The 13,307-nt window shown below is 45.1% G+C and overlaps 1 protein-coding gene across 1 annotated transcript in view; it reads right to left on the reverse strand.

The window, feature by feature from the left end:
• Positions 1–13,307, reverse strand: part of TECTA (tectorin alpha) — a 107,428-nt gene that overhangs the window by 59,379 nt on the left and 34,742 nt on the right. The window contains 1 exon segment of the mRNA XM_023744715.1: positions 6,561–7,122. Within this exon segment, the coding sequence (XP_023600483.1) occupies positions 6,561–7,122 (562 nt within the window).

Below are 13,307 nucleotides of genomic sequence, written 5' to 3' on the forward strand. Positions count from 1 at the left end.
CACCGGGATCGAGCCCGAAACCTGGGCATGTGCCCTTGACCAGGAATCGAACCGTGGCCTCCTGGTTTGTAGGTTGATGCTCAACCACTGAGCCATGCCAACCGGGCAAGTCCCCCATTTTAAGGCACTTGAAAGCATGATAGACTCAGTTGAATGAATTTTAAGGAGAGGTTAGTAATTAAGACGATTTACATCCCCTTCCTGTATGTTCCACTTGGGTTAATTCAGTCACAGACCAGGAACTGAGCACGGACTTCCATCTCCAGGCCTGCTACCAGCACCGGCTGCAGCCACCTCCACCTGCTCCAGTGAAGCCACGTGGTCTAATCCGTCCTCCCGAGAGCGCCTCTCAGATGGCACCTGGGAGTGTGGACGGGCCAGTTCTCAGGAGGATGCGGGGGGAGGGGCGTTCGCTCGCCTTTACTTCTCAGTGGTTGGATTTATATCAAATCTGGTTACAAACAAGGGTTCTCAAGACAGTCTGCTCACTGATCTCTCAGACTGAATGGCTGAGCTGGGGCTTGGTCTCTCACAGATTTTCTCTGCTTTTTAAGTTTGAAATGGAAAACTAAGCTGCCCCCAATGTGTCTACTCCCCATCCTCACCCACATACTGTCTTTGAATTATAATTTTGTCTCTTAGTTCAGCTTTTCCTTGTGCCAGTCACTGCCACCATCTCTCCGGGTCCTCCTTTTCGGACATTTCCCCTGTCCTGGGGGCCAAGGAGGGGCAGGCTAACCCTCTTGCAATGGGTGCTGGGAAGCAGACGGCGGGGACTGGGATGGGGTCCCAGGCCGAGGTGAGAATTCTGCGCTGTGGGCCTTGGGCCCAGCTCTCCACGCTACATACCGAGGAGGCAACTGGAGTCCGGAAAAAACTTCAAGGAGGGGAAGAAAGGGTGCTGGAAGGAGGGCAGAAGGACAGGAAAATGGTCTTCAGATCCTTCATGAAATCACCTCTCTAAACTGCTTCCTCATCCTGCACTATGCTTAGCCCCATGGGCCCAAGCTCTACAGAGGGAATGGCACATGGGCTTGCTAACTCATTCCTTTTCCTCCTCATAAGTGACAAAAATGAGACCCATATTGAAGATGCGAGTCCCTGGCGTTAGCCCCCTCAAGAACAATTCTTCCCATGACATCTGCTCCCTGCAGCTGGAAGCCATGGTGTGGCATACACTGTGCCTGCGCCCATCCCAGCCATCCTGGAGAGCAGCTCAGCCTCGCGTGCCGGGTGCAGGGAAGGGGCTCCTTGCAGTGGGTCTCAAGATGGAGCAGGCAGTGTCCTTAAAACTCTTTCCCCACGTGCACCCGTTCAAGACCCCGGCACCACAGCCTGATGCTGACCTGATGAACCCACGGCGGCTCTGGGGTTTATCCGGACCCTGGCTTTTTGTTGCCTATTTATTCTACTGAAGTCACAGAGGCCAATGAGTGTGACAGACACTCCTGGCATCATTACTCCAGCGCCTCACTCTGGGGCCAATTATGGATGAAATGCTATTAACATATTTCTCTCCCTCTCCCCATTGCCTCCCACACACTACATAAACCTCATTATGTGGAATATAAATGAACTGCAGGAGTATGAAACTATAACACTGTTCCTGGGTTTTCATCCAAATCTCCCTTTTCCAGAATGCAAAGGGAGTGTGTTCTCCGGGAACCAGGCTTATCACTTATTTAGAGCCCTCTGCATCCAGCATCAACCTGTAGCCTCTTTACACAGCTCGGTCTAGAGGAAATCCGGGGCAGCTGATGAGGCTGAGATGGGCAAACACACTAAGGCAGGTTGCCCAAGACCGAGAGTGGTTTCTCCTCCAGCCCTTTTCCTAGTACAATGTGTTACATGAAGGCAAATTGTTTCAGTACATAGTATACCAGTACAGTGTATGGGCTGAGAGCATAAGCTTTGGGGATAAAAAGGTCAAATTCAGACTTTGCCACTGAGATAGTATAACTTTAGGCAAGTTACATAATTCCTCAGAGTCTCGGGTTTTTACTAACTAATTGGGTCACTGAAGAGAATAAATAAGATAATGTTGATGAAGTGTTCAGCACAGGGATTGGCTCAGAGCAAGCTACTGATATAAGAATACCATTTAGCACGCACAGAATGTGCTGCTGTGCTCTCAACGACCTAATGTTATCCTCCTGATGTTTCTGTAGCATAAAGGGTGTAGACAACGGCTTTATCACAGCATTATCAGGGGAGGGGGAAGACTAAGAACCAGGGAGGAAAAGCGAAATGCTCCAAGGATAGAGCAAGGCTAGAATCCAGGGGCTCTCAGTCTGTTTCTAATGCTCTCAACACCTTGCTGTGTGTCATAAGCACAGAGTCTGATACATGACATATATGAATCAAATAGATAGAATAACACACTAGAGAAAGCCTATATATTAATAGTACAACAATGGGCCCATGAGGTAATAGAGATAACTAACTAATTAACCTACTAACTAACTCTTTCCCTATCGGTCCTTTGTTAGAATTTGAAAAAAATATAAATATTATTGATTTCAGAGAGGAAGGGAGAGGGAGAGAAAAATAGAAACATCAATGATGAGAGAATCATTGACCACTGCCTCCTGAGCGCCCCTGACCTGGAATCGTGTGACCTCCTGGTTGATGCTCAACCACTGAGCCACACTGGCTGGGCATGCTCTGTGTTTTATATAAATGATTGGTTCAAGCTAGTGGAACAGGTAAATGCTGTGCTTGCTGCAGCTCACAACCACATAAAAATTACAACTGAACTACAGAACAGCCATTGTTCAGAACTTCCTGAAGTCCTACAACATAAGGACATACAGAAGAAGCCACATCAAGACAGACAGATGGAGCTGGTCCCACACCCATCTATGGCAGATAAGAATCAGGAGGGACATCCCATTGGCCGAGATCCCCCCTGAGAAGCGAGGAGCCCCAGTCCCACACCAGGCTCCAAGGTGACTGAGTGAGATAGAGGCTGCTGGAGTCCCAGGCAGTTTCTCTTAAAGGACACACACATGGACTTACTGACCATCTCACTCCAAGCTCCAGCGCTGGGGCAGTAGCTTGACAGGGACATATGAGGAGGGATTGAATTGTCTGGTTTCAGGACGAGGACTGGAGTAGTTTTGTCCCAGACATAAGTGCTGGCAGAGGCAATTGTTCCTTTGTTGATCCCTCTCCCCACCCAGCCTGCACTCGCATTTGGGATCATATCTGAGTCTCCATTAACCTAGCTGAAACTGTTTGTCCTGCCCTGGTGACTCCCTGAGACCTTATCCCACCCAACTTGCAGGTCCACCCAACCTGCCTCCGGGGGCCTTTCCTTATAAACAGGCTATGTTGGTTCATGTTGTGAGATTTTCCTAAAACCTCTCAAAGTTTCACAAACCCCAAACAAGCAGCACCTGGCCTCAGAATGCCCCATGTCTTGATATGCAGCCCCCAGCCTGGCTCTAGCTGCAGCCTCAGTTCACAGCTTAGGCTCTCCAGGCACCTGCAAGCCCAGGACAAGTGGCAACCATCTGCAGATAACTTTATGGCTTATACCAAGTGGCCCCGAGCAGGGCACAGGCAGCAACCGACCTCGGCCTGCACCAGAGCCTCCACCTAGAGGCCCCAGAACCAACAAAGAGTGGCCAGGTTTAGACCACACCAGAGCACCACCTCCACAAATGATACACTCAGAGGGCAGCCACCAGAGCCCTACTGAAGTGAATCCTGCTTCATAGGGTCAGCCCCTACCCAGCTACTCCTCTGCTGTAGTCATGACCAGTCCTCACAAACAATCATCCTGAGCAACCAGCCAAGATCAATCCAGCATAAATCACATCAGAAAGGCACTCTCACCCACACAAGGGACACATCTGGAACACCTGGCTCAGGTGACCAGGGAGACTGTGCCACTGGGCTCCACAGGACACCTACTACATGAAGCCACTCTATCAAAAACAGGAGATGTAGCAGCTCTACCTAATGCATAGAAACACAGAGAGACAGTCAAAATGAGGAGGCACAGAAACATGACCTAAATGAAAGAACGGAACAAAATTCCGAAAAAAACACACAAAAAACAACACTAAACAGAATAAAGACAAGCAATCTACCAGATGCAGAGTTCAAAACACAGGTTATAAAGATGCTCAATGATCTAGAGCAGGGGTGGGCAAACTTTTTGACTCGAGGGCCACAATGGGTTCTTAAACTGGACCGGAAGGCCGGAACAAAAGCATGGATGGAGTGTTTGTGTGAACTAATATAAATTCAAAGTAAACATCATTACATAAAAGGGTACGGTCTTTTTTTTTTTAGTTTTATTCATTTCAAACGGGGCCGGATCCGGCCCGCGGGCTGTAGTTTGCCCACGGCTGATCTAGAGAGAACTTCAATAACAAAGAGATAGGAAACATAAAATTAGAGATAGAAAACATAAAAAGAACCAGTCAGAAATGAAACCTACAATAGCTGAAATGGAGAATACATTAGAGGGGATCAACAATAGATTAGATGAAGCAGAGACAGAATCAGCAATTTGGAAGATAAGGTAGCAGAATACTCCAATCAGAATGGCAAAAAGGAAACAATAAAAAATGATGAGGATATCCCAGATTGTGTGGCTCAGTAGTTGAGCACTGACCCATGCATCAAGAGAGCACAGGTTTGATTCCAAGTCAGGGCACATGCCCGGGTTGCAGCCTTGATCCCTAACAGGGGGCATGCAAGAGGCAGCCGATCAATGATTCTCTCTCATCACAGATGTTTCTATCTCCCTCTCTCCCTTCCTCTCTCTAAAATCAATAAATGCATATTTAAAAAAAAAACACAGATGAGTATGGCTTAAGGGGCCTCTGGGACAACATCAATTGTACCAATATTTGCATCATAGGGGTCCCAGAAGAAGAGAGAGAGCAAGGAATTGTAAACCTATTTGAATAAATAATGATGAAAATCTTCCCTAGTATGGTGAAGAAAATAGACATATAAGCACAGGAAGTGTAGAGTCCCAAAATAGATGAACCCAAAGTTTCACACCAAGACACATCATAATTAAAATGCCAAAGGTTAAAGACAAAGAGAGAATTCTAAAAACAGCAAGAGAACAGCAGTTAGTTACCTACAAGGGGCTTCCAACTTATCTCTCAACAGAAACTTTGCAGGCCAAAAGGGACTGGTACGAAACATTCAAAGTGAAGAGAAGCAATCGCGGTTACTCTGCCCAGCAAAGCGCTCATTTAGAACTGAGGGACAGGCAAAGAGCTACCCAGACACACCACTAAAAGAGTACATCACACCAAACCATATTACATGAAATGTTAAAGGGTCTTCTTTAAGAAGAAGAAGAAAAATATTAAAAATATGAATAATAAAATGGCAATAACTATATATCTGTAAACAATTACCTTAAATATAAAGATTAAATGCTCCAATAAAAAAACACAGGGTGGCTGAAGGGATAAGAAAACAAGACCCTTACATATGCTGCCTACAAGAGACCCACTTCAGATTAAAAGACTGACAGATGGAAAGTGAATGAATGTAAAATATATTTCATGCAAATGGAAACACAAGAAAAACTCGGGGAGCAATACCTACACCAGACAAAACAGACTTTAAAACAAAATCTATAAAAGGGGACAAAGAAGGACCAAGCAATTTCTCTTCTGGGTATTATATCCAAAAGAAACCCAAAACATCAATTCAAAAACATATGCATCCATAAGTTCATTGTAGCATTATTTAAAATAGCCAAGATATGAAAGCAACCTAAGTGTCCATCAATAGATGAATGTCTAAAGAATAAATGGTGCATATATACAGTGGATATAATGCTGCCCTAAAAAAGAATGAAATCTTACTATGTGCAAAAACATGAATGGACCTAGAGTGTATTATGCTGAATGAAATAATTCAGACAGAGAAATAAAAAACCTAATATTTCACTAATATATGGAATCTCAAAAACAAAATAAGTGAGCAAACAAATCAGAAATGAAGTCATAGATACAGAGAACACTTTGATGGTTGCCAGATGGGAGGGGAGTTTGAGGGAATGGGTGAAAAAGGAGAAGGGATTAAAAAGTACAAATTAATAGTTACAAAATAGTCAAGGGGATGTAAATTATAGCAAAGGTAATATAGTAAAAAATATTATAATAACTATGTATTGTGTCAGATGGGTAATAGATTTATTGGGTGATCTCTCTGTAAGTTATATAAATGCCTAATTACTATATTGTACACCTGAAACTAATATAATATTGTATGTCAACCATACCTGAAAAATAAAGGTTTTTTAAAATAATAAAGTAATATTTTTTTAAAAAAGAAAAAAGTAGATGATTTTATTTCATCCTCAGAGCAACATATGAAATAAGTGATATTAACTCAACCTTATAGATAAAGACATGAAGGCTCTGGGAGGTTATACATGTCGTTTCAGACAATAAACTCAATTCTAAAGTGCTTATCCTTAAATTGCTTTAGTCAGTTTTCTCTGTCGCCTATGGAGATGGAAGACTGGCATGTCCACACCAATCAAGACACAAGGCAAGGTAAGGGGGAGGACTCACAGCAGGATGTGTAATTCCTCCAGCCGGTCACAGCGATCCCCTGTGTCTGGCAGGTGCTGGCGTAGTTCTGCAGCCAGCTGCAGGCCGTCTGCACCGCGCCCCCATCGATGCAGGAGTCAAACAGGCAGTTCTTGTAGAAGAAGGTGGGGTTGACTTTGCTGTGACACTTGGTGAAGCCCGCGTTCTGGTTGGGGATCAGGCTGCACAGCTGCTGCACCTTGGAGAAGCCTTCCACCTTGGCACAGGAGGGGCAGCGGTCCCCACAGCCCACCTGGCAGAAGGTGTCCCTCTTCACCCAGCTCTGCCCAAACTCATTGATGCTGGATGCAAGCAGCCCCATGGGCATCTCCAGGTCGTCGTCGGGGTTGCCGTTATAGCGGCCACACAAACCGGAGGTGCCATTCTGCATGGTCCGTGGGACTGTGATTGACAGGAAGGTCTTCCAGTCATACACGACCTTCAGGCCAAAATCTGTCTCCACCACCACATGGAAGCCAAAGGAAAAGATATTTATCTTCCCTTGACCCAGTTTCAAAGGGAGATACAGCCGTTCATTGTTGACCTGCAAGAGAAAGAGGGTTGAAGTAGAGAAATTGCAGAGACCACCCAGCTCTTCTCCTAGTGATGAGTCTTCAGAGAGGTCATCTAAGAGAGCGACCTGAGCAGGCTGAAGACAATCTCTGCATTTTGTGTTGTTTATGTCCGTCAGCTCTGAACAACTATAGGCCAACAAGCTGGACAATGTGGATGAAATGGACAAATTCCTAAAAAACTACAATCCTCCAAAACTGAATCAGGAGGAATCAGAAAACCTGAGTAGGCCAATGATAACTGATGAAATTGAAGCAGTAATCAAAAACCTCCCAGACAACGAAAGCCCTGGTCCGGATGGCTTCACAGGGGAGTTTTACCAAACATTCAAATAAGAACTAAAACACCTATACTCCTCAAACTATTTCAAAAACCAAGAGGCAGAACACTTCCAAGCTCTTTTTATGAGGCAAGAATTATCCTAATTCCACAGATATATAACAACACTGCAGATAAAGACACACAGAAAAAGATACTACAAAGAAAGAGAATTACAGGTCAATATTCCTGATGAATATAGATTCTAAAATCCCCAACAAATTATTAGCAAATTGAATCTAGCAATATATTAAAAAGATCATACACCATGACAACGTGGGATTTATTCCAGGAATGCAAGGCTGGTGCAATATTCACAAATCAATAAATGTGATATAGCACATAAAAAAATTGAAAGACAAAAATCACATGAACATGTAATAGATGCAAAAAAAGTGTTAGATAAAATCTAACACACATTTTTGACAAAAACTCTCAGTGAAGTGGGAATAGAGGGATCAAACATCAACACAATAAAGGCCATATATTTCAAACCTACAACCAACACCACACTCAAAGGGCAAAAACTAAAACCATCTCCCCTAAGAACAGGAACAAGATAGGGATGTCTGCTTGTACCACTCTTATTCAACACTAGAGGCCTGGTGCATGAAATTCGTGCATGGGGGGGGGGTTGGGGGTCCATCCAGGACCCCTCGGGAGATGTCGGGCCTAAACCAGCAGTCAGATATCCCTCTTGCAAGCCTGACGCTGCATGCACCAGTGACCATACTTTTCATACAGGTGAAAGGCATCTTGCTGTTGTATGGGCAGCTACATTTGTTTGACCTGATTATAAAATGTGGTACATAACATGATCCTTCTGAGGCAATATTACCATTTTCCCCATCTTATGGGTGCAAAAACTGAAGCAGAGAGAAATTAAGTAATTGGCTTTGTCACACAGTTATAAGTGCCAGAATCAGGGCTGACCACAAAATGTGCAAGCCAGAGTCCATGCATGTCATCACTGCATCATCCTGTTTTTTAAGTGTTAGAGTAGCCTTGCCAGGTTTTAATTTTTAAATCTAAGAGACTATTCCCAATATATAGGGTATGGTCCTTAGGCCTGGACGGCAATCAGAACCATCTGTGGGGTGACCAGCGGGTGGGATAATCACCCCCTCCCACCCGCTGGCACTGGCCTTGGCTGGCAGCCTGGCACCATCTGCTGGCCAGCCCCACCCCCAATTGCTGCTGCTGGTCACCTCCCACTCAGGGGGCACAGGATCAACACAGGAGCTGCCCCCTGCGTTGAGCATCTGCCCCCTGGTGGTCAGTGCGCGTCACAGTGACCAGTCTTTCTGCAGTTCAGTCGATTTGCATATTAGGGTCTTATTATATAGGACTAGAGGCCCAGTGCATGAAATTCGTGCACGGTCGGTGGGGGGGGATCCTCTCAGCCCAGCCTACACCCTCTCCAATCTGGGACCCCTCGGACATCCCTCTCACAATCCAGGACCGCTGGCTCCTAATTGCTTACCTGCCTGCCTGCCTGATAACCCCTAATTGGCCCCCCTGCCAGCTTGATCACCCCTAACTGCCTCTGCCTGCCAACCTGATTGCCCCTAACTGCCCCCCTGCCGGCCTGGTTACCCCCAACTGCCCCCCTGCCAAATTGGTCACCCCCAACTCCCCTCCCTACTGGCCTGGTCACCCCTAACTGTACCCCACCAGCATGGTCGCCCCTTACGCCCGCCCCCCCCGCTGGCCTGGTCGCCCCCAATAGCCCCCCTCTGCTGGCCTGGTTGCCCCTAACTGCCCCCTGCCAGCCTGGTCTCCCCCAACTGCACCCCCGCTGACTTGGTTGCCCCCAGCTGCCACCCTTGCCAGCCTGGTCACCCCTCACTGCCCCCCCTCTGCTGGCCTGGTTGCCCCTCACTGCCCCCCCTGCCAGCCTGGTTGCCTCCAACTGCCATCCCTGCTGGCCTGGTCGCCTCCAACTGCCCCCCCTGCTGGCCTGATCGCCCCCAACTGCCCCACCCTGCTGGCTTGGTTGCCCCTCATCGCCCCCCCTGTCGGCCTGGTCACCCCCAACTGCCCCCCTGATGGCCTGGTCGCCCCTCACTGCCCCCCTCTGCTGACCTGATCGCCCCTCACTGCCCCCCTGCTGGCCTGGTTGCCGCCAACTGCACCCTCTGCCAACCTGGTCGCCCCTCACTGCCCCCACTGCTGGCCTGGTCTCCCCATACAGCCTGCTTGTTCAGTTGTTTGGTCATCCCTCACTAACCCCCCTTCCGGCCTGGTAGCCCCATGCAGCCTGCTTGTTCAGTCGTTTGGTCATCCCTCACTAACCCCCCTTCCGGTCTGGTAGCCCCATGCTTGTTCAGTCGTTTGGTCGTCCCTCACTAAGCCCAATGCCGGCCTTGTTGTCCCACTCAGCCTGTTTGGTCATCCGTTTGGTTGTTTCGGATGTGACGGCCCCTGGATCTTTATATATGTAGATAGTACTGGAAGTCTTAGCCACATAGATCAGAGAAGGGAAAACCTAAAAGGCATCCAAATTGGAAAGGAGGAAGTAAAACTATCACTATTTGTAAGTGACATGATATTGTACATAACAAACCCTAGACTCGACCAAAAAACTACTAGATTTAATAAATGAATTAGGCAATGTAGCAGGATACAAAATTAAAATCCAGAAATTGGTTGCATTTTTATACACCAATAATAAATTCTCAGAAAGAGAAACTAAACAAACAATCCCATTTACCATTAGAACAAAAAAAATTAAGATACTTAGGAATAAACTTAAGCAAGCAGGTAAAAAATATCTATTCAGAAATTTACAGGACATTGAAAAAAGAGACAGAGGAAGACATAAAACAAATGGAAGAATATACCATGTTCATGGATTGGTAGAATTAATATTATTCAAATGTCCATATTACCCAAAGCAATCTATAGATTTAATGCAATCCCTATAAAATACCAACAGCATATTTCACAGAACTAGAAGAAATACTCCAAAAATTTATATGAAAACAAACAAACAAAAAAAGACTCAGAATAGCCACAGCAATCTTAAGAAAGAAGAATAAAGTTGGAGGGATCACAATACCAGATATCAAGTTATACTACAAAGCCACTGTAATCAAAACAGCCTGGTACTGGCACAAGCACTGGCATATAGATCAATGGAACAGAACAGAGACCCCAGAAATTGACCCAAGCCATTACACTCAGTTAATATTTGACAAAGTAGGCAAGAGCATGCAATGAAGTCAAGACAGTCTTTTCAATAAATGATACTGAGAAAATTGAACAGATACATGAAAAAAATGAAGCTAGACCAACTTACATCATACACAAGAATAAACTCAAAATGGATAAAGACTTAAATGTAAATCATGAAACCATAAAAATCCTAGAAGAAACTATAAGCAACAAAATCTCAGACATCTCACATAGCAGTATCTTCACCTAGGGCAAAGGAAACAAAGGCAAAAATAAACAAATGGGACTACATCAAGCTAAAAAGCTTCTGCACAACAGAAGAAACCATCAACAAAATAAAAAGGGAACCCACTCTATGGGAGAACATATTTGCCAATGATACATCTGATAAAGGATTAATATCCAGAATATATAAGGAACTCATACAATTTAACAAAAGGTAGACAAACTATCCAATTGAAAAATGGGCAAAGGACCTAAATAGACCCTTCTCCAAAGTGGACATATAGACAGCCAAGAGACATATGCAAAGTGCTCAAAGTCACTAATCATCAGAGAGATGCAAATTAAAATGACACTAAAGTATCACCTCACAACCTGTCAGAATGGCTACCATCAACAAATCAACATACAACAAGTGCTGGTGAGGAGAAAAAGGAACCCTAGTCACTGCTGGTGGGCATGTAGACTAGTGCAGCCACTATGGAGTTTCCTCAAAAAATTAAAAATGGAACTCCCATTTGACCCAGCATTCCCACTTCTAGGAATACATCCTAAGAAACCAGAAACACCAATCAGAAAGAATGCATGCACCCCTATGTTCATAGCAGCACAATTTACAATAGCTAAGATCTGGAAACAGCCCAAGTGCCCATCAGTAGATGAGTGGATAAAAAGCTGTGGTACATTTACACCATGGAATACTATGCAGCAGTGAAAAAAGGATCTCTTACTCTTTCAGACAGCATGGAGGGACCTGGAGAATATCATGCTAAGTGAAATAAGCCAGTCAGAGAAAGACAAGTATCACATGATTTCACTCATATGTGAAATCTAAAGAACAAAATAAACTGATGAACAAAACAGATTCTGAGACAGAGAAGCATGGAACAGATTGACAAATCTCAGAGGGAAGGCAGAGGTGGGAAGAGATTAACCAAATAACTTAAATGCATATATGTGTATCCCATGGACTCAGAATACATGCACCTCTATATTCACTGCAGAGTTATTTACAATAGCCAAGGTATGGAAGCAACCCAAGTGCCCATCAATAAACAAGTGGATAAAAAAGTGGTGGTACAGACATAATGAAATATTACTTGCTGGTAAGAATTAATAAAATCTTAGCATGTGCGACAGCATGGATGTACCTAGAGGGTATTATAGCAAGTGAAATAAGTCAGAGAATGGCAATACCATATGAACTTACTTGCCTGTGGAATCTAAAGAACAAAAAAAGGGAACAAACTAACACATACAGAGAATGGGCTGGTAGTTGCCAGAGGAGAGGGGTGAGGCTGGGCGACAGAGGTGAGGGGTTGAGGAGTAGAGACTGGTAGTTACAGAACAGTCACAAAGTGTAAAGTTCAGTGCAGGGACAGTCAGTCACGGAGTGATAACTCTGTGTGGTGCCAGGAGGGTACAGGAAGTATCGGGGGATATATGTGAAGTATTTCTAACCAGTATGTTGTACACCTGAACCAACATAAAATAATATAGAGAGTAAACTATAATTGAAAAATAAAATTAAGAGTAAAAATAAATTTATAAAAAATTATAAATCGAAGGGTAGCGATACATCAAATGAGGAGAAAAGGTCAAGTCACTTGGGCAAAATGACTGACATGCTTAACACATATGATGACAATGGGTTAGAGGGAAGTTCTGTACTCAGCTTAACCTGTCCAGACAGCTGCTGGAAACTTTATGTGGCTAAAAGCAAAGAATCCAATATATTTCTAATGGCCCCAGAGGCAATTTAACCTCCCAGATTGCTGTAAATGTGACCAGCAGCAACATGGCAGTCAGAGGAACCCTGGAAGAAAAGCCTTTTCTGTCACCTCACTCACTCACTCGACAAATGTTGTCATTCCATTTAACATAAAGATTCATTAGGTGTGCTTCTTGTGCTCAAGAAGCCCACAGTTAGAACTGAGTGAGCTAGAGATGAACATCACAAAAAATACAGTCTGATTAAAGCAATAACGGAGACGGTAACCAGCTGTTAGGAGAAGCACAGAGGAGAAGAATAAGGGTGATGGAGAAAGTCGAACATCCTAAACCAGACCCTCCAAAATGCTCAGCCAGCGGCTGTGGGCTGGCTTGTTTGTGTCCAAGTGATGCCCAGAGCAAGGCCTTGGCTGAGGCAGGGCCTACCGTTCCTCTGATGTCCTAGGTGGGCCCAGGAGTGTACGGAACTCCTCAGGTCCTGCTGCTCCTCCCTTCATGGACCAGGGAATGAAAAGGTGGGGAGGACAGAAGGAGGAAACCAAGGCCTCATGAACAGGCCCGTGGGAGAGCCCCGAGGCCTCCGAATGCTTGCAAGACTCTTGAGCTCCCCAATCCCATGAGAGCCAAGAGGGGACGGGGCGAGGGGGTCAGAGGCCAGAGCAGACAAACATCATTCTGGTCCTGAAAGAGGGAAGGATGTGGGTCAGA

This window comes from Myotis lucifugus, unplaced genomic scaffold, assembly GCF_000147115.1.
Source record: "Myotis lucifugus unplaced genomic scaffold, Myoluc2.0 scaffold_484, whole genome shotgun sequence".
In the NCBI taxonomy this organism is placed as follows: Eukaryota; Metazoa; Chordata; class Mammalia; order Chiroptera; family Vespertilionidae; genus Myotis; species Myotis lucifugus.